Below are 20,000 nucleotides of genomic sequence, written 5' to 3' on the forward strand. Positions count from 1 at the left end.
ACCTACCTACCTACATACCTACCTACCTACCTCCCTACCTACCTACCTACCTACCTACCTCCCTACCTACATACCTACCTACCTACCTCCCTACCTACCTACCTACCTACCTACCTACCTACCTCCCTACCTACCTACCTACCTACCTACCTACCTACCTACCTACCTACCTACCTCCCTACCTACCTACCTCCCTACCTACCTACGTACCTCCCTACCTACATACTTCCCTCCCTACCTATCTACCTCCCTACCTACCTCCCTACCTACGTACCTCCCTACCTACCTACCTACCTACTTCCCTCCCTACCTACCTACCTCCCTACCTACCTCCCTACCTACGTACCTCCCTACCTACCTACCTACCTACTTCCCTCCCTACCTATCTACCTCCCTACCTACCTCCCTACCTACCTACCTCCCTACCTACCTACCTACCTACCTACCTCCCTACCTACCTACCTACCTCCTTCCCTCCCTACCTACCTACCTCCCTACCTACCTACCTACCTACCTCCCTCCCTACCTACCTCCCTACCTACCTACCTACCTACCTACCACCGTCCTTTCTCCGTAACTCTTGCTCTGGTTTCGACTCCTGCCAAATTAAGTCGGTATTACAGCATCGTCCGGACACACTCAGATGAACACATACAAAAAAAAGAGACGAGGAAAAAAAATTCCTGTATCCTCTCAATACAAAAAAAAAAAGGGAAAATCATACACGGTTTTCCCTGGCGCTGCACGCTACCAAGATATGTATAAATGTATAACGCGCTGTCCCGGCCATGTATAAAAACTCACTTTTCACCAACTGAGGTAGAGAGGAACAGCAAGATATTTTACTGGAAGGGAATTAAGCTAGCCTTATTTTTCCCGCCAAAGAAAACGCTTCCAGATTATTAAATGAATTATCAAAAACGCATTCCCGTAAAAAAAAAAATGGTCAAAATATTTTTCTCCCCCTTCTCCCCCCCCCCCTCCCCCATTATCTACTAGGTATTATAAATAAATGATCCCCCCCCCCCCCCGCACAACGAAGTAACTGGACATGATTATACACACATTGCAAGGCCGTTTATCCGGTCCAGATGGGGGAAAGATCAAGAGAGACGGGTTAAATATCCGGATAAGAAGAGGTCGGACGGACGGATGGGATCAGCGTAGACGAAGGTATTTTTGCGTATGCGGCCGACGATCGACGCACGGACGTGATCGAATACTCGACTACGCCCCTGGTGACGCTCTCGCGAACTACGATGGCAGGAAGGGCGGAGAAGTGAGTCTATCTACTCATCTACCTATCTACATGTATAAAGATGGCGGCGTCCCTCGGCAGTGTACAGAGATAAGAGATCAAGTCTGCAGAACCTGCGCTCTGCAGCGTCTGACAGTTTGTTTGTACGAAGAGGATGTATTCAGATGACACGTTTCCCGCCAGAGTGGGCTGCAAACGCCCATTTCCCGCCAGAGTGGGCTACAAACGCCCATTTCCCGCCAGAGTGGGCCACAGACGCTCATTTCCCGCCAACACGGATTAAAATCACTCAGACAATACCAGTGGGGAAGGGAGAGGGGGAGAGGGGGGATAGTTTTTCACAGTGCACGGTTTCAGTTCCATATAAAACCCCTGTGAAGTAAAAAGGTGTCCCCGGGTTCATCTAAGTCTGCTGCACCGGACACACAACACCGGTAGATATAGATACTGCCCACTTATCTAAAGATAGACAGCACACAATTACATAGATCCAGAGGAATGTGACCACACAAGCTGTCCCGCCCAGTGGACGTGGCCGGCTTCCTGGGCGCTGCAGGGAGCCCCCATAGAAGATGGGAAGGACTCTCGGGGCAGGTAAGCAAGGTAGGACATATACAGCACATACATACAAGGTCAAGTGACGGAGAAACACGAGGGTAAAACTCTCTCTCTCTCTCTCTCTCTCTCTCTCTCTCTCTCTCTCTCTCTCTCTCTCTCTCTCTTCTCTCTCTCCCAGCGGCAAATAAAATCAGTAATCACAAAAAAAATCAATCACGAAAGTAATTGTATAAATCCGGATCCAAGTAATTACGAACTGGTAATCACACACACGAGCTACCGCAGGCCAGGTGACCAGACCTGGGAACACCGAGTATGTGTGTGTGTGTGTGTGTGTGTGTGTGTGTGTGTGTGTGTGTGTGTGTGTGTGTGTGTGTAGGGCTGGCAGTCGTGGGCACCACCTGTAGCGCCACCAAGGACCAGGGTGGTTCAAAAGCCTCGTCCTGGTGACGGGCCGCATCAGGAGAACAATGCTACACGCAAACCCACAAACACCTTCACTAAAAACGCTATTTCGACGAGGCGACGGTAAAACCGTGACCCAATCGTGGCCATCTGGGTCGAGAGGAAGAATAATGGCGAGACAACCACTTATGTAAGGAATTAATCTGAGTTCTTCATGTAGTGTCTTTTTCCTATGACCTGGTTGTTAAATGTGGGAAGGTTATAAGGAAGAGGAAGATGAGAATCCTGCAGAGCAAGCTGTTCGGCGAGAGAACGAGGCGTCATGACGGTCAAGCTTCGTATGGCTGGTCCCCACACACAAAGTGTGGGAAGCAGCAGCTACTAGCGTGCCGTGGGCGCGAGTCTCAGTAGCTGGGAGACACACACACACACACACACACACACACACACACACACACAGATAGCTCACGAGAGCAGTGACCGAAGTAATACCTGTAGAAGAGAGAGAGAGAGAGAGAGAGAGAGAGAGAGAGAGAGAGAGAGAGAGAGAGAGAGAGGCGGACAGCAACAACACCGTGGCAGGTCATGGCCTGGTGTGGGGTGATACCAGGGAGGTGATGAGGCGGAGGGCTTTCCACCCTGCTTGTGAGAAGCGTGAGGCAACAGCCGCACACAAGATACACGCACGAATGTGCATCACTCCATAATGTGGAGGTAAGACACCTATATATATATATATATATATATATATATATATATATATATATATATATATATATAAGCAGAACAGTCGTTCTCAAGAAGAATCTTGAACACCCATACAACACCCCCAGATTTTGGAAAGCAAGTGTTGTGATGTTATGTGTGGAGTGATAAAGCAGAAGGTTATGGTCCAACATTGCTTGTTATAAGTCCAATTTTCGGTGTTTTGAAATCTGATACAGGAAATCGAGATCGAGACAGACATGCAGGCGACAACAAAATTGCGTTTTTGCACCGCTGAATTCAACCAGGTTATTGCCTCCGTATTCTGAGATGCTGCAGAGGTCTGGATGAAAGAAAGAAACCACTGGCCTCACGAGTAGGGGGAGAGCCAGCTAGAACAGAGTGGAAGTCATCGGCATAAGAGCGAGTAGTGTCAGGGGGTGAAGGAGGAACATAGTATAAACCCCCACTATCCTCAGGTCCGTCAGAACCGACGCTTCTCGAAGTCCATTTGTCTTACGGGGTTTCCATAAACGTGTACGACCACGTCGGTCCCTCTACCTTCAGTTCTTGTTGAGACGTGGCCGAGGGAGTGGGCCTCACTCTGTGTTCCACTTCCTTCTTTGTGTTTTATGACGTCTGGGGTTCGAGAGACCCATGGATCGTCGTAGCGTAAGGGGGTTGGGGGTGGGAGGAGGATAAATAACCTAGCAATGATGATGAATGTCCTACAGATCATAATAATACAGGGAAACTCTCGCGTGTGTCACCAACAAGCTGATGGTCTGAGGAGTGTGGACCTCTAATACGAAGTCCTTATAAAGCATAGTTGTTGTGTGAGCTTGATAAGTCATAACATTTTTTTCATAAGAATTTTCTCTTTTTCACATCGACCACCTCCAGGTACGTTTTCTCTATTCTTATATCTTAGTAAGGTAAAGTAATGCTTAAACTTCACGTAAGTGTTTTTCAATTTTCAATGGATGGCAATTAGAACTATTTTTTTTTCCTATCCCCCGCTAGGGTTGTTGAACCCGAGGACAGTAAAATCATTCCTCATTACTGACGGAATTGATCTAAGGCTAAGGAGAGAAGAAAGGAGGTAGGCGATAGGAAAGGAACCTGACAATCACAGAAGGCACCCTTTAACGTCAATTACCATACGCATTCCCAATGCTAATCGCCGAAGGCACTATTTAACGACAATTACTATAAGCATTCTCGATGCTAATCGCCGAAGACACTAAACCACAGTTACCAGAAGACCTTCGTAACACAACGATTACTTAAAACACTCTGGCCTTTAAGAAGCTAGAGTGGCGCTCCCAATGAACTCTGAAAGACTTCGAAAGACAGTCATACCAACTACCAACAACACTCTTTCGGTAACCACTATCACAGACACCGTCGTAACTACGAGAGGCACCTCAGCCTCAAGTAACAGAACCACTCTCGAACAAACTGCCAAGGAAGCTTTTACCAACTACCAAAGACAACTCTTCATGACTACCAGAAGGCCACTCTTAATGACCACTGTACGAGAAGGCTGGCTGGCTCTCCACCCCGGGAGAACTACAGTCAGGCTCGGGCCAGCGACACACACACACACACACACACACTCAGCAGCAAGCAAGAGGCACACTTTGAAGGACGCTGCGAGAGGTCTTCTTTACGACGGCCCGGGGCTCGTCCAAAGGCAATCTTTGCGACGAGACACTCGTATGATGACGACGAGACGCGCACACACACACACACACACACACACACACACACCCTGAACATCCGTGGCACTCGGAAAGATTCTGTGAGAGAAAAGTGAGATAAAAAAGAAAGCCCAAAGTGTGTTTTACGACAAGTTACTGTCAACGACAAAAGGTCACTCTTTCCAATACCAAACAAAAGATCTCGTACATGCAGAGACGCGCTCTTAATGACAATCCAAAGGGGCCGTTTTAAGGAAAATTAAGAGGCATTCTTCCGTTCCCCAAAGGGAAGGTCTGCTCTTTCATAATCTTGCCAGCGATATCCAAGTTGGAAATTAATGCGCAATCCGGTCTATCCTCACGGAGAGGAGGAGGAGGAGAGGGGTAGGAGGAGGGGGAGGAGGAGGAGGGGTAGGAGGAGGGGGAGGAGGAGGAGGAGGGGGAGGAGGGGTAGGAGGAGGAGGAGGAGGGGGAGGAGGAGGGAGGAGGAGGAGCAGGAGGGGGAAAAATGATGGGTCTGACGCCGGAAATATACCGTGGAAAAATGTCTGTAATTACTTGGTTCATCGTTGCATTCCTTTGTACATTGATTTCTCGACAGTCGGCCTTATATCCCCCAGATGGTTGGTTGCCAGAGTTACTGTGGCACCAGTCGCCTACGTCCTTTCACTGCGTCTCCGCCAACTGTCGCCGTGCCGCCACAATTGTCAACATCCTTTCACTGCGTCTGTGCCAAGCATTGCTCAACCACAATCGTGTATCCTGTCTCTCTGTGAGTCTGCCACGGTGACTCGACCACAATCCTGTATCATCCCTCCTACTGCATCTCTGCCAACGTTATTCTACCACAATCGTCTACCCGTTCGCTACATCTGTGCCACACTTACTCCACCACAATCGCACGTCCTGACGTAGCTACGAGTGTGTCGGTGGACCTCCGACCTAATCACCCGTCGTCCACCGCGTCAGTACCACACAGTGTGCCACAGTCGTCTACCCTACCACAGCAAACACACACATCCTCACGGTTGTTCTCAATGAATATCCATTTCCTCTCCCGTCTTTAATCCCAACAACTGACAGAGGAAAGAGAACGTTATCATGAACAACCAACAACTCTGATATGATCAACATCAATTTAGAAGAACAGTGAGAGAAAATGTTCTTCAACGAATGTTCTCTAATCGTCCCCTTGTTCAATCGCTGTTCATCATCCCTTGTTCTTCGTCGTATCAAAACACTCTCTGTTATCTTTCTGACATCGCGTCTCGTTCCTGATTATGATATTTAAGAACATTACCCCCTCCCTTCCTTCCACCCTGTTCTCTTGTGTTCGCTCTGAGAGAGAGAGAGAGAGAGAGAGAGAGAGAGAGAGAGAGAGAGAGAGAGAGAGAGAGAGAGAGAGAGAGAGAGAGGGGCCCAAACGTCCTATACATTATTCAGGAAACAATTACATGAACTGGAAAAAACGATTTCCAGTCTTTTTTCGCTCTCTCTTTCTTTCTTTCTTCCTGTAGCGCTGGACCTGCAGTCGGGGGGGGGTTACGCTGTCAAATGTCGACCCTCCACCTCCCTCCCACCACCCTCCCTCCAGATCCCCCTCCCCTTAACGACTTCCCTACACACACACACACACTTACATCATAGAGGCAGCTTAAGCAAATCTCGAATATATACGTGTTCTCCCAGGCGCGCGCGCGCGCGCGTGTGTGTGTGTGTGTGTGTGTGTAATTATCTACCTCCAGTCACACTAATGTGTGTGTTTGTGTTACCATCTAGACACTACCTTAAGACTATACACGACGCGTTTACGTTCACAGATCTTTACGTCTATTAAACAAAAAAAAAAGCAAGACAGAAAATGCTTTAAAACAAAATCCCAGCGGCGTCCCCTAAACAAAAGCCGCCAATGACAACAGCGAGAAAAAAAGAGAAAAAAAAATACCCCACATCATCATCATCATCATTCAAGTGAGAGATGTACAAAAAAATTAAGCCAATAATATCTCAAAAACCTTTTAAGGTGGAAAGTTGGTACAAGGGTTTTGCCACCGGCCAGACCACACCGACGCCTTAACTACCCTCATGATCAGCCATGAGGAGAGTGACTGGCGGCTTCTGGCGCGAAATTCGCCGGATTATCGCCAAATCAAGTGTGGTGGAATACGCCCAGTCAGCGCGCTGCGGCGGGGTGCTTGGACGTGGTCAAGACGACCCCTGGTGAGGTGGACACCATACCACGGCTGCCCAAGCTTGTACGAGCGGGACGACACGACTCCCGAGCACGACGCCACGGCCCTCGAGTACGACGGTACGACCCTCGAGCACGACGGCACGGCCCTCGAGCACGACGGTACGACCCCGGAGCGCCATGACACAACCCTTGAGCACGACTGTACGATCCTTGAGCGAGACGGTGCGACCCTCGAGCACGACGGTACGACCCTCGAGCACGACGGTACGACCCTCGAGCACGACGGTACGACCCTCGAGCACGACGGCACGGCCCTCGAGCACGACGGTACGACCCTCGAGCACGACGGCACGGCCCTCGAGCACGACGGCACGGCCCTCGAGCACGACGGTACGACCCTCGAGCACGACGGCACGGCCCTCGAGCACGACGGTACGACCCTCGAGCACGACGGTACGACCCTCGAGCACGACGGTACGACCCTCGAGCACGACGGTACGACCCTCGAGCACGACGGTACGACCCTCGAGCACGACGGCACGGCCCTCGAGCACGACGGTACGACCCTCGAGCACGACGGTACGACCCTCGAGCACGACGGTACGACCCTCGAGCACGACGGTACGACCCTCGAGCACGACGGCACGGCCCTCGAGCACGACGGTACGACCCTCGAGCACGACGGCACGGCCCTCGAGCACGACGGTACGACCCTCGAGCACGACGGTACGACCCTCGAGCACGACGGTACGACCCTCGAGCACGACGGTACGACCCTCGAGCACGACGGTACGACCCTCGAGCACGACGGTACGACCCTCGAGCACGACGGTACGACCCTCGAGCACGACGGTACGACCCTCGAGCACGACGGTACGACCCTCGAGCACGACGGTACGACCCTCGAGCACGACGGTACGACCCTCGAGCACGACGGTACGACCCTCGAGCACGACGGCACGGCCCTCGAGCACGACGGCACGGCCCTCGAGCACGACGGCACGGCCCTCGAGCACGACGGTACGACCCTCGAGCACGACGGTACGACCCTCGAGCACGACGGTACGACCCTCGAGCACGACGGTACGACCCTCGAGCACGACGGTACGACCCTCGAGCACGACGGTACGACCCTCGAGCACGACGGTACGACCCTCGAGCACGACGGTACGACCCTCGAGCACGACGGTACGACCCTCGAGCACGACGGTACGACCCTCGAGCACGACGGTACGACCCTCGAGCACGACGGTACGACCCTCGAGCACGACGGCACGGCCCTCGAGCACGACGGTACGACCCTCGAGCACGACGGCACGGCCCTCGAGCACGACGGCACGGCCCTCGAGCACGACGGTACGACCCTCGAGCACGACGGTACGACCCTCGAGCACGACGGTACGACCCTCGAGCACGACGGCACGGCCCTCGAGCACGACGGTACGACCCTCGAGCACGACGGTACGACCCTCGAGCACGACGGTACGACCCTCGAGCACGACGGCACGGCCCTCGAGCACGACGGTACGACCCTCGAGCACGACGGCACGGCCCTCGAGCACGACGGTACGACCCTCGAGCACGACGGCACGGCCCTCGAGCACGACGGCACGGCCCTCGAGCACGACGGCACGGCCCTCGAGCACGACGGTACGACCCTCGAGCACGACGGTACGACCCTCGAGCACGACGGCACGGCCCTCGAGCACGACGGTACGACCCTCGAGCACGACGGTACGACCCTCGAGCACGACGGTACGACCCTCGAGCACGACGGTACGACCCTCGAGCACGACGGTACGACCCTCGAGCACGACGGCACGGCCCTCGAGCACGACGGTACGACCCTCGAGCACGACGGTACGACCCTCGAGCACGACGGTACGACCCTCGAGCACGACGGTACGACCCTCGAGCACGACGGTACGACCCTCGAGCACGACGGCACGGCCCTCGAGCACGACGGCACGGCCCTCGAGCACGACGGCACGGCCCTCGAGCACGACGGCACGGCCCTCGAGCACGACGGTACGACCCTCGAGCACGACGGTACGACCCTCGAGCACGACGGCACGGCCCTCGAGCACGACGGTACGACCCTCGAGCACGACGGTACGACCCTCGAGCACGACGGTACGACCCTCGAGCACGACGGCACGGCCCTCGAGCACGACGGTACGACCCTCGAGCACGACGGCACGGCCCTCGAGCACGACGGTACGACCCTCGAGCACGACGGTACGACCCTCGAGCACGACGGCACGGCCCTCGAGCACGACGGTACGACCCTCGAGCACGACGGTACGACCCTCGAGCACGACGGTACGACCCTCGAGCACGACGGTACGACCCTCGAGCACGACGGTACGACCCTCGAGCACGACGGCACGGCCCTCGAGCACGACGGTACGACCCTCGAGCACGACGGTACGACCCTCGAGCACGACGGTACGACCCTCGAGCACGACGGTACGACCCTCGAGCACGACGGTACGACCCTCGAGCACGACGGCACGGCCCTCGAGCACGACGGCACGGCCCTCGAGCACGACGGTACGACCCTCGAGCACGACGGTACGACCCTCGAGCACGACGGTACGACCCTCGAGCACGACGGCACGGCCCTCGAGCACGACGGTACGACCCTCGAGCACGACGGTACGACCCTCGAGCACGACGGTACGACCCTCGAGCACGACGGTACGACCCTCGAGCACGACGGTACGACCCTCGAGCACGACGGTACGACCCTCGAGCACGACGGTACGACCCTCGAGCACGACGGTACGACCCTCGAGCACGACGGTACGACCCTCGAGCACGACGGCACGGCCCTCGAGCACGACGGTACGACCCTCGAGCACGACGGCACGGCCCTCGAGCACGACGGCACGGCCCTCGAGCACGACGGTACGACCCTCGAGCACGACGGTACGACCCTCGAGCACGACGGTACGACCCTCGAGCACGACGGTACGACCCTCGAGCACGACGGTACGACCCTCGAGCACGACGGCACGGCCCTCGAGCACGACGGTACGACCCTCGAGCACGACGGTACGACCCTCGAGCACGACGGTACGACCCTCGAGCACGACGGTACGACCCTCGAGCACGACGGTACGACCCTCGAGCACGACGGTACGACCCTCGAGCACGACGGCACGGCCCTCGAGCACGACGGTACGACCCTCGAGCACGACGGCACGGCCCTCGAGCACGACGGTACGACCCTCGAGCACGACGGTACGACCCTCGAGCACGACGGTACGACCCTCGAGCACGACGGTACGACCCTCGAGCACGACGGTACGACCCTCGAGCACGACGGTACGACCCTCGAGCACGACGGTACGACCCTCGAGCACGACGGTACGACCCTCGAGCACGACGGTACGACCCTCGAGCACGACGGTACGACCCTCGAGCACGACGGCACGGCCCTCGAGCACGACGGTACGACCCTCGAGCACGACGGTACGACCCTCGAGCACGACGGTACGACCCTCGAGCACGACGGTACGACCCTCGAGCACGACGGTACGACCCTCGAGCACGACGGTACGACCCTCGAGCACGACGGTACGACCCTCGAGCACGACGGCACGGCCCTCGAGCACGACGGTACGACCCTCGAGCACGACGGTACGACCCTCGAGCACGACGGTACGACCCTCGAGCACGACGGTACGACCCTCGAGCACGACTTGACGAGACATCAAAGAGAAATGAAAGAAATGAATATGAGGAGATGTCGATGGACACCGACCACGACCACTAACCAGGCCATTAAGCTGTTCAAACTGCTGGTGGTGAGGAGGGAACCTGCCTTCATGTCTCGCCATCTCTGAAGCCTCATTACATGTGTGAATGAGTCTGCCGAAGCTTCAACTTAAAGTGCGTTAATGACACGAAGCCGTGGAAGGCTCAACTTTAAGTGCGTGAAGGAACCAGGTGGCGGGCAGCAAGTGTGTTAATGAAGCTGTAGAGAAGTATGAGCCAAAGTGCGTTAATGAAGACGTGGAAACGTATTAAGTGCGTCAGTGAAGAGTGGGAATGTGAATGTGAAGCCTTTCCAACCGGAAATGGAGAAACTTGAGTGCGTGGTGACTTGACGCACTCGTTGAGCGCTGCTTTGACGAGGGTAAAAAGGAAAAAAAAAAAAAGAAAAGAAGTTTGGTTGGTTAAGACTGAGAGAGTAAGGGCGGCCGTGCGCATGGCCCTCACTCAGCAGGAAGGGTTCAGGTCAAAGCCCAGACACCGCGCGTCTTTCCTCATGTTTGTGTACGGGTGACGAAGACCCATCCTCAGCTGCTCCAGCTTTATTGAGCGCTGCTGAAGAAGGGATGACCTGGCTGGCGAACACGCGCAAGAGTGTGAGCGAGCGAGATGGGCGGTACGCACCACAAGAGGCTGCCTGGGTCCTTTTTTTTTTTTTTAGAAATATGGTAAACTATATATACCTTACAGAAACAATGAGAAAACGCGATCATTTTTGTTAAAAGTCATGTAGTTCTCAGTCTTTATCTAGAAGTGTACGTGAACAGTGGCGTATTTAGAAGACTTCATCATGTATCAGTCAGTCTTCTGCCCTCCTGATTGTGCAGATGAACCGTGTCATCAACACGTGTCTGTAGAAGAAGGCAACCGTGTCACCGACGCGTCCTCAAAATAAGCCAATGGGAGAAGGCGTCTCGTTCCTCAGGGGGGATATATACACACGATCTCTCTCTCTCTCTCTCTCTCTCTCTCTCTCTCTCTCTCTCTCTCTCTCACACACACACACACACACACACACTGACCCCCAGGAATCAATGGCTGGAGCGGCGAGGGTGGGTCTGCCTGTTGAGGTGGAACCCTATATGTTAACCCTCCTCCCGCCCACCACCAAGGCTTTAACAGACACACCACAACTGTCGCCCCAACACCACATCACAACACAACACACATGCTCGGTGCCACCTCGACGGACGAATGGTCTTTCGCAGCAAACACTGGTGTCCTTCCCCAACCACACACCCACCGCACCACACACCCACCACACCACACACCCACCGCACCACACACCCACCGCACCACACACCCACCGCACCACACACCCACCGCACCACACACCCACCGCACCACACACCCACCGCACCACACACCCACCACACCACACAATCCGCACCACACACCCACCGCACCACAGCTGACGATCTGAACCACAAACACACTCCACATCACAAGGGGTTTACACGTCCCATTACCTTGCATGCCATATCAACAACCACACACACACACACACACACACACACACACACACCGTCCAGGGAGCAACACATCTCACAAGTGCAGTCATGCACATCCCCTGACACACACACACACACACACACACACACACACACACACACACACACACACACACACACCAGCAATACTTTTTGTTAGTGGACCGTACTTTTTTGCCCTCTAGCGGCTACAATTAGAACCCAGGAGGTTTTTACGAGCGCTCGCTACCCAGTTAAGCGTGACAACGCTAGCTGCTGTGTCTTCCTGTGTGAAAGGAAGATAGCCAGCCTTCACACACGCACACACACACACACACGCACACACACGCACAAACACACACACACACACACACACACATACTATACCCAAGGTGTTGGCACCAGGGCAGGAGTGGTGGCAGTGTAGGCCAGGAGTGTAGGCAGGAGTGGCGACAGTGTAATGGGTAAAAAGGTGTTGGCTGTGTACTGGATGCAAGGTGTTGACACCAGTACACCTGTACTAGTGAAGGACACACAAACACTAGCACAGAAAAAAAAAAAAAACACCACCAGTTCAGCAGCGCCCTCCCCCACACCCCTCTCTCCGACTCTCAACTCCGTTGCCCCCACCAGCGCCCGTAGCGCATGGAAGATCACGTACTCACAAAAAAAAGGCTTTCATTCTCTCCAAGAAAAGCTACGTTGCGCCTGACGCAAATGAATATATTCTCTCTCACCAGTACTAAGGCGTCTCTTAATGATCAACCCATGTCATATAAGTTCAGATAAAATACACATTTCATTCAATAAGAAGAAAAACACATATGATCATCAGCACATAAAAGATACATACATGTGTGTGTCCACGTCAAATGAAAACGTCGAAAGGTATATGATTACCTACTATCTATCGCATCATTACCAACTATCTATCGCTGCTCCACTCAGCACAAGCACAAAAAAAAAACTGATAAATATCTGACTCAAACAAGTCTTACTAGAACTTGGAAACAGCAAGATTATGTCTTAATTGATGAAGTGGCAGTGTAGAACATGGGATTTGTGTGACTTGCTGGGAACATCATGAACGTTATTGTCAACTTGGCCGGAATTTACGCCAAAAGAAAAGAAAAAATAACAATAAAATAGCCGATTTTTATACGCTTTCTTATCAAAGTCCTTATCAAACACGGACGCATTTTATGACACACTCAACATACTTTTCCTACTTTTTACACAGAAGTATTGTATGATGTTCTGAACAATCTATAAGCCTTCTGTTGAAGGTTCAATTCAGGGACTTAAGCTGTGGTATACATCTAAACCTACATCCACAAATACTTATGAACTTACAGATGTGGTATATATATATATATATATCTTAACCTAAAGATGTAGTATACATCTGAACCTACAAATGTGGTATACATCTGTATAGATGTAGTATACATCTGAACCTACAGATGTGGTATACAAATAAACACACATCTACAGTATACTTAAACACCTACAGATGTGGTATACATCTGAACCTACATGTGGTATACATCTGAACCTACATGTGATATACATCTGAACCTACAGATGTGGTATACATCTGAACCTACATGTGGTATACATCTGAACCTACAGATGTGGTATACATCTGAACCTACAGATGTGGTATACATCTGAACCTACAGATGTGGTATACATCTGAACCTACAGATGTGGTATACATCTGAACCTACAGATGTGGTATACATCTGAACCTACAGATGTGGTGTATATATATATGAACCTAAAGCTAGGGTTGGGATCGCAACATTGACCTGGGGGTTTACATTAAACCCCTTCAGCAAAAGGCTCACTTCAGAACCCACAAGGTAATAGCAACATGACGAAAACATTAAAATACATATATATATATATATATATATATATATATATATATATATATATATATATATATATATATATATCACGAACCAAATCAATACCAAAAAAGAAAATCCCAGTGATATAACCTGACAGATAAGCATAAAACGTCTACCAACAGGACAGAAAAAAAAAGTTATCAAACACAACATAAAATTAGGAGATTTAGAAGCAAAATTATTAGTTTACACAGTTTTTTTTTTTTTTCTTTTTTTGGCCCGGGAGTGTATTATACCGTCCACGACCAGTTCCAGGGAGGAAATTATGTGACCAGACAATTATTACCAGTCCAGCCAAATAGCTGGTGGACTCAGGGGGGGGGGACTGATCAGCAACATTTGCTAATGAGGTATTAGACTATCATACGGGGAGGAACGAGCGTGAAAAATGATTGGAAAAAAAAAGAGGAAAAAAAAAAGAAATAAATTGGGTTGAAGGTTAATTACCATGTTATCACTTGTGGGGAAGCTTGTCACTGGTGGAGGAGAGAGAGACTGTCACTGGTGGAGGAGAGAGATTCTGTCACTGGTGGAGGAGAGAGAGACTGTCACTGGTGGAGGAGAGAGATTGTCACTGGTGGAGGAGAGAGAGACTGTCACTGGTGGAGGAGAGAGAGACTGTCACTGGTGGAGGAGAGAGAGACTGTCACTGGTGGAGGAGAGAGATTGTCACTGGTGGAGGAGAGAGAGACTGTCACTGGTGGAGGAGAGAGAGACTGTCACTGGTGGAGGAGAGAGATTGTCACTGGTGGAGGAGAGAGAGACTGTCACTGGTGGAGGAGAGAGAGATTGTCACTGGTGGAGGAGAGAGACTGTCACTGGTGGAGGAGAGAGATTCTGTCACTGGTGGAGGAGAGAGAGACTGTCACTGGTGGAGGAGAGAGATTCTGTCACTGGTGGAGGAGAGAGAGACTGTCACTGGTGGAGGAGAGAGATTGTCACTGGTGGAGGAGAGAGAGACTGTCACTGGTGGAGGAGAGAGAGACTGTCACTGGTGGAGGAGAGAGAGACTGTCACTGGTGGAGGAGAGAGATTGTCACTGGTGGAGGAGAGAGAGACTGTCACTGGTGGAGGAGAGAGAGACTGTCACTGGTGGAGGAGAGAGATTGTCACTGGTGGAGGAGAGAGAGACTGTCACTGGTGGAGGAGAGAGAGATTGTCACTGGTGGAGGAGAGAGACTGTCACTGGTGGAGGAGAGAGAGACTGTCACTGGTGGAGGAGAGAGAGACTGTCACTGGTGGAGGAGAGAGAGATTGTCACTGGTGGAGGAGAGAGACTGTCACTGGTGGAGGAGAGAGAGACTGTCACTGGTGGAGGAGAGAGACTGTCACTGGTGGAGGAGAGAGAGACTGTCACTGGTGGAGGAGAGAGATTGTCACTGGTGGAGGAGAGAGAGACTGTCACTGGTGGAGGAGAGAGACTGTCACTGGTGGAGGAGAGAGAGACTGTCACTGGTGGAGGAGAGAGAGACTGTCACTGGTGGAGGAGAGAGAGACTGTCACTGGTGGAGGAGAGAGAGACTGTCACTGGTGGAGGAGAGAGAGACTGTCACTGGTGGAGGAGAGAGATTGTCACTGGTGGAGGAGAGAGAGATTGTCACTGGTGGAGGAGAGAGAGACTGTCACTGGTGGAGGAGAGAGATTGTCACTGGTGGAGGAGAGAGATTGTCACTGGTGGAGGAGAGAGATAATTATCATCGGTGTGGAGGAGATAATATCACTGTGTATGAGATAAGAGATCAACAAAGTAGGAAGCTGCATATATACATCCTATTCCAAGATGAGGACTCCATATAAATGCATCAAACTGAAAGGATATATATATATATATATATATATATATAATAATAATGATAATTTCCATATCATTATAAAATGGACTACATTACACGGATAATTAACTGCTGTATTTTCACTTCCTTGTAAGAACTGATTAACTTCCCAACAAATGTTCCTTTCAACCAACATGTTTGTCTCCTTACATAGTCTTTACTAACACACTTTTAGCCACTCTAAAAAGAATATAAGAAAAAAATTTTAAACCTTCTTTTCAAAGGCTTATTTGTCAAAGGCATCAGAACCAATCAAAGACACTCGCATCTGTAAAAGGCTTAATCACTTTTAAATGGTTTTAGCTCTTGCTCAAGGTTTTAAGTTAGTCAAAAAAAAAAAAAGGCTTTTTTAAAGCATCTGTCATGGGATTATGAACACCTGTTGTAAAAGGTTTTAGCACACATGTCATAAGCTTAAAACACCTGTCAAGAGGGTTTTGGTTTTTTTTTGAGCACTTGTCAAAGGCTTCAGCAGGTGTCGGACGCTCGAGGAGGGGAGGGGGAGGAGGAGGAGGAGGCTACTGCATCTGTCAAAAAGCTTTTGAAACACGTGTCAAAGACTTCAATAACTCTCGTGCCACCAGCTGCTGGAGCGTTTGGGAGGTGCTTCGGGGGTGGTGGGGAGAATAATGGGGCGGGGGAGACTACAGAAGGCCAGTGCTGAGGAGAGATACAACTGGGGTGTTACGGGGGGAGATGCTCTGGGGTGCTGGGGAGAGACACTCGAGGGATGCTGGGGAAAGACACTCAGGAGAAATTCTAGAGTTGTGGGGAGGGCTGGGGAAGGATAGTGGGAGCGCTATGAGGAGACACTGGGCGTGCTGAGGGGAGATAACCAGGATGTGTTGGGGAGAGACTATAGGGATGTTCACGAGAAATACTGGGGTGCTAAGGGGAGATACTGGGAGTGCTCAAGAGAGATACTAGGGGCCAGGGGAGACACTAAGTGGTACTGAGGAGAGATAGCACGGGTCAGGGGAGACACTACTGGATACTGGGGAGACATACTAGGGGTCAGGGGAGACACTAAGTGGTAGTAGGGAGAGATAGCAGGAGTCTGGGGAGACACTAAGTGGTAGTAGGGAGAGATAGCAGGAGTCTGGGGAGACACTAAGTGGTACTGAGGAGAGATACGAGGGGTCAGGGGAGACACTAAGTGGTAGTGAGGAGAGATACGAGGGGTATACGAGGAGAGACACTGGGGGGATGATGAGGAGAGATAGCAGGGGTACTCACGCGTGCCGTTGAGGTTACGAGACAGGATCTTGTTGCCGTGAGAGACGTATCCGAGCAGCGGGTGCAGATGCGGCTGCTGCTGCGGCTGCGGCTGCGGGCCCTGCTGTGGCGGGGGCGGCTGTTGCTGCGGCTGCGGCTGCTGGGGGTGCGACGGGCCTGGCACGGGCATAGCGGGGTTAATAGCGCCTCCGGAGACACCGCCTCCCACTGCCGTCGGGGTAGAGGACGAGGGGGCTATGACGCCCGCTTGCGGCCCTACGGCCGATGGGGGGATGACAGGGAGGGGCCCCCCGCTAGCAGAGCCGCCGGACCCCGATCGGTCGGACGATGCTGTGACTGGGGGCGCGGGCGTGGGCGTGGAGGGTGGAGCGGGTGTAGTGGGTGCCGAGTGGGTGGCGGTAGCGGCGGGCGGGTACTGGGTGTCGCTCAGGCCGGACATGTGTGGGCGTAGGTGGCCGTCAGGGAACGGTGGGTGGTGGGCGGGCTCTGCTTTGATGGGCACCACGGTGTGGGCGGCGGGCGTGGGGTAACCAGCTGCACACCTGCTGCTACTATCGGTGGTGGGCGGCACCAAGGGGTCGGCGGCGGCGGCAGCGCGCGAGGTGGGCGGCACGAGCAGCATGGATGGGCGGGGGGGTCACATCCTGGGCGGCGGCAAGTACGGGCGGCAGTGAGGGCGGCAGCGGCCACGTGGGCGGCCCCGACCAGCTCAGCAAGAGTCACCCCAGTACCAACACCTGCAACACAAAATAATGACACGTCAGTACCAACACCTGCAACACATGATAGGCATCAACACCTGCAACACATAAAACGATAGTAACAATACCTGAAACACATCTGAAGTCAGAGCCAACACCTACGTACAACACAACATAGCATGTTATTACTTTCCTCCAACACACAGTAACACTCGCAACACAAAACAAACGTTTATGGAACACAAGACAAAATCTTGCCACACAACACTTCTTCACGCACAGCGGGGAAGACACATGTCCTGAGGCAACACCTGCAACACACATAATGAGGACAACACAACACATGAAACGCTTAGCCCACTGACCTGCCAGAAACACACCGTGCTCTCTCTCTCTCTCTCTCTCTCTCTCTCTCTCTCTCTCTCTCTCTCTCTCTCTCTCTCTCTCTCCCAATCAACACAACACCGCCCAGCTACACTTTAAACACCCCTCTCATCGTCCCGCAAACCCAAAAATGGAAGCCTTGACGCTTTGGGTTGTAATTAATGTAAATCTCATTAGCGTATACGCACCATTCATTAGCCGGAGTAAATGAAAACGCAGTGTGCCCACGACAACACCGGAATGATCACACATGAACAAATGTAAACCATTTACGCCCGTATGGCTGACGTAGGTAAACATATTTACTTTAATTTGAGGAAGAAAAAAAATATAAATTATCCTGTTTATATTGAATATTTACTATGAAGGAAAAGAAGGGAGACGAGAATGGAAAGGAAACAGACGAAAATTAAATGAAATTATGGATTGTTTTCATAACCCAATATGTACCTGGTAATATATATATATATATATATATATATATATATATATATATATATATATATATATATATATTGAGCGCAAAGTTGAACTTCAGGGAAAACTCGGAACCCCCGAAAAATAACACTAAATAAAAAAAGTCACTCACAGTCTAAGGACGATCGTGGACGAGGCAGGAAAAAATCACCTAAAATTGTTCCCCGGCCTGTAAAATTTCTACCCCCCCCCCCCCTCCTAGTCCCCCCTCCACCCCTCCCGTCGTCCCCCCTCCACCCCATAACAAAGAAAAAAAAATTGTAGGAGGGCCCCCCCTCCTCCTCCTCCTCCTGCCACCCCATTCTGAAAAATATTAAAAAGACTGCCGGGTTAAAATTGGGAGGGGGGGTGGGGGGGGAAGAGGGAGAAAGAGGGAGTGGAGAGAGGCCTTGAGGGGAAAAAAATTAATGTAGAAATATGGGGAAGACAAGCTTGTGTGTGTGTGTGTGTGTGTGTGTGTGTGTGTGTCAGCAGACCTGGGCCAGGGAAGGGACCTTTACAGCCACCGCAGTGTTGGCTCACCATTCATCGCCGTCACTAACCTAAGAGAGAAACGAGAAAGAAGAGGAAATATACCAACCAAGCAAGAAAAGCAGAGAACAGAGAAGAAAAACAGTTACTAAGAAAATAAAGTACAAGGCACAAGAAGGAAGGAAGGAAGGAAGGAAGGAAGGAAGGAAGGGCAAGTGAATGAAATAATAATCAATTATCACCAATTATCCAATTCTTAAAAAAGAGAAAACTTTCTTAAATTCTCACATTTGTCTTTAAAGTTTCACATGAAAGTTATAGAGATGAGCGTTATGAACAAGTACACGATGGGTTATCATGATCCATTCTTATTACAGACGTGTGTCGCTATGACATACTGTCCTTATGACGTAAACTTACGTCTTATAATCACGGACACACGCTGGGTGACGGGTGCATCACGGACCGTAATGAAATGGGAGGAAAGGTTAGAGTTAGAGGGAGGGGGGGAGGGGGGGGGGAGGAGGCATCATAACGGCTCAGGTTCGAATGGCTGGTCGACGCACAGAAACTGTGGGAAGCATACAGGCCAGACGCCAGGAGGGGGGTAGGGGATGGTCACATGCATACACAGCTCAAGAGAACAATGGAGAGAGAGAGAGAGAGAGAGAGAGAGAGAGAGAGAGAGAGAGAGAGAGAGGCGGAAGGAAAGGTTCGAGGCATGGGAAGGGAGGTGGTCGCTCCCCCCCCCTCCCCCAACTGGTAATACGTCCTCACCCCCTCCCTCCCTCCCGTTCTCCCTCCCTCCCTCGATCAGCTGATGGTCGAGCAGGTGTCACAAGGTGGGTACCCCAACCTCCTCCTCCTCCTTTTTTTTTTTTCTACATCCCAGTATGAAGGTAGAGTATCCA

General features: G+C 52.0%; 1 protein-coding gene across 11 annotated transcripts in view; it reads right to left on the reverse strand.

Moving 5' to 3' along the window:
* nab (NGFI-A-binding protein homolog) overlaps positions 1 to 20,000 on the reverse strand; it is an 844,405-nt gene that overhangs the window by 521,348 nt on the left and 303,057 nt on the right. For all 11 annotated transcript variants that reach the window (XM_071666139.1, XM_071666138.1, XM_071666146.1 and 8 more), the window contains one exon: positions 17,057 to 17,793. In XM_071666139.1, coding sequence (XP_071522240.1) covers positions 17,057 to 17,678 — 622 coding nt within the window. In that variant the 5' untranslated portion in view covers positions 17,679 to 17,793. The remainder of the gene's footprint in view (positions 1 to 17,056; positions 17,794 to 20,000) is intronic.

The sequence above is a fragment of the Panulirus ornatus genome, chromosome 10 (assembly GCF_036320965.1).
Source record: "Panulirus ornatus isolate Po-2019 chromosome 10, ASM3632096v1, whole genome shotgun sequence".
NCBI lineage: Eukaryota > Metazoa > Arthropoda > Malacostraca > Decapoda > Palinuridae > Panulirus > Panulirus ornatus.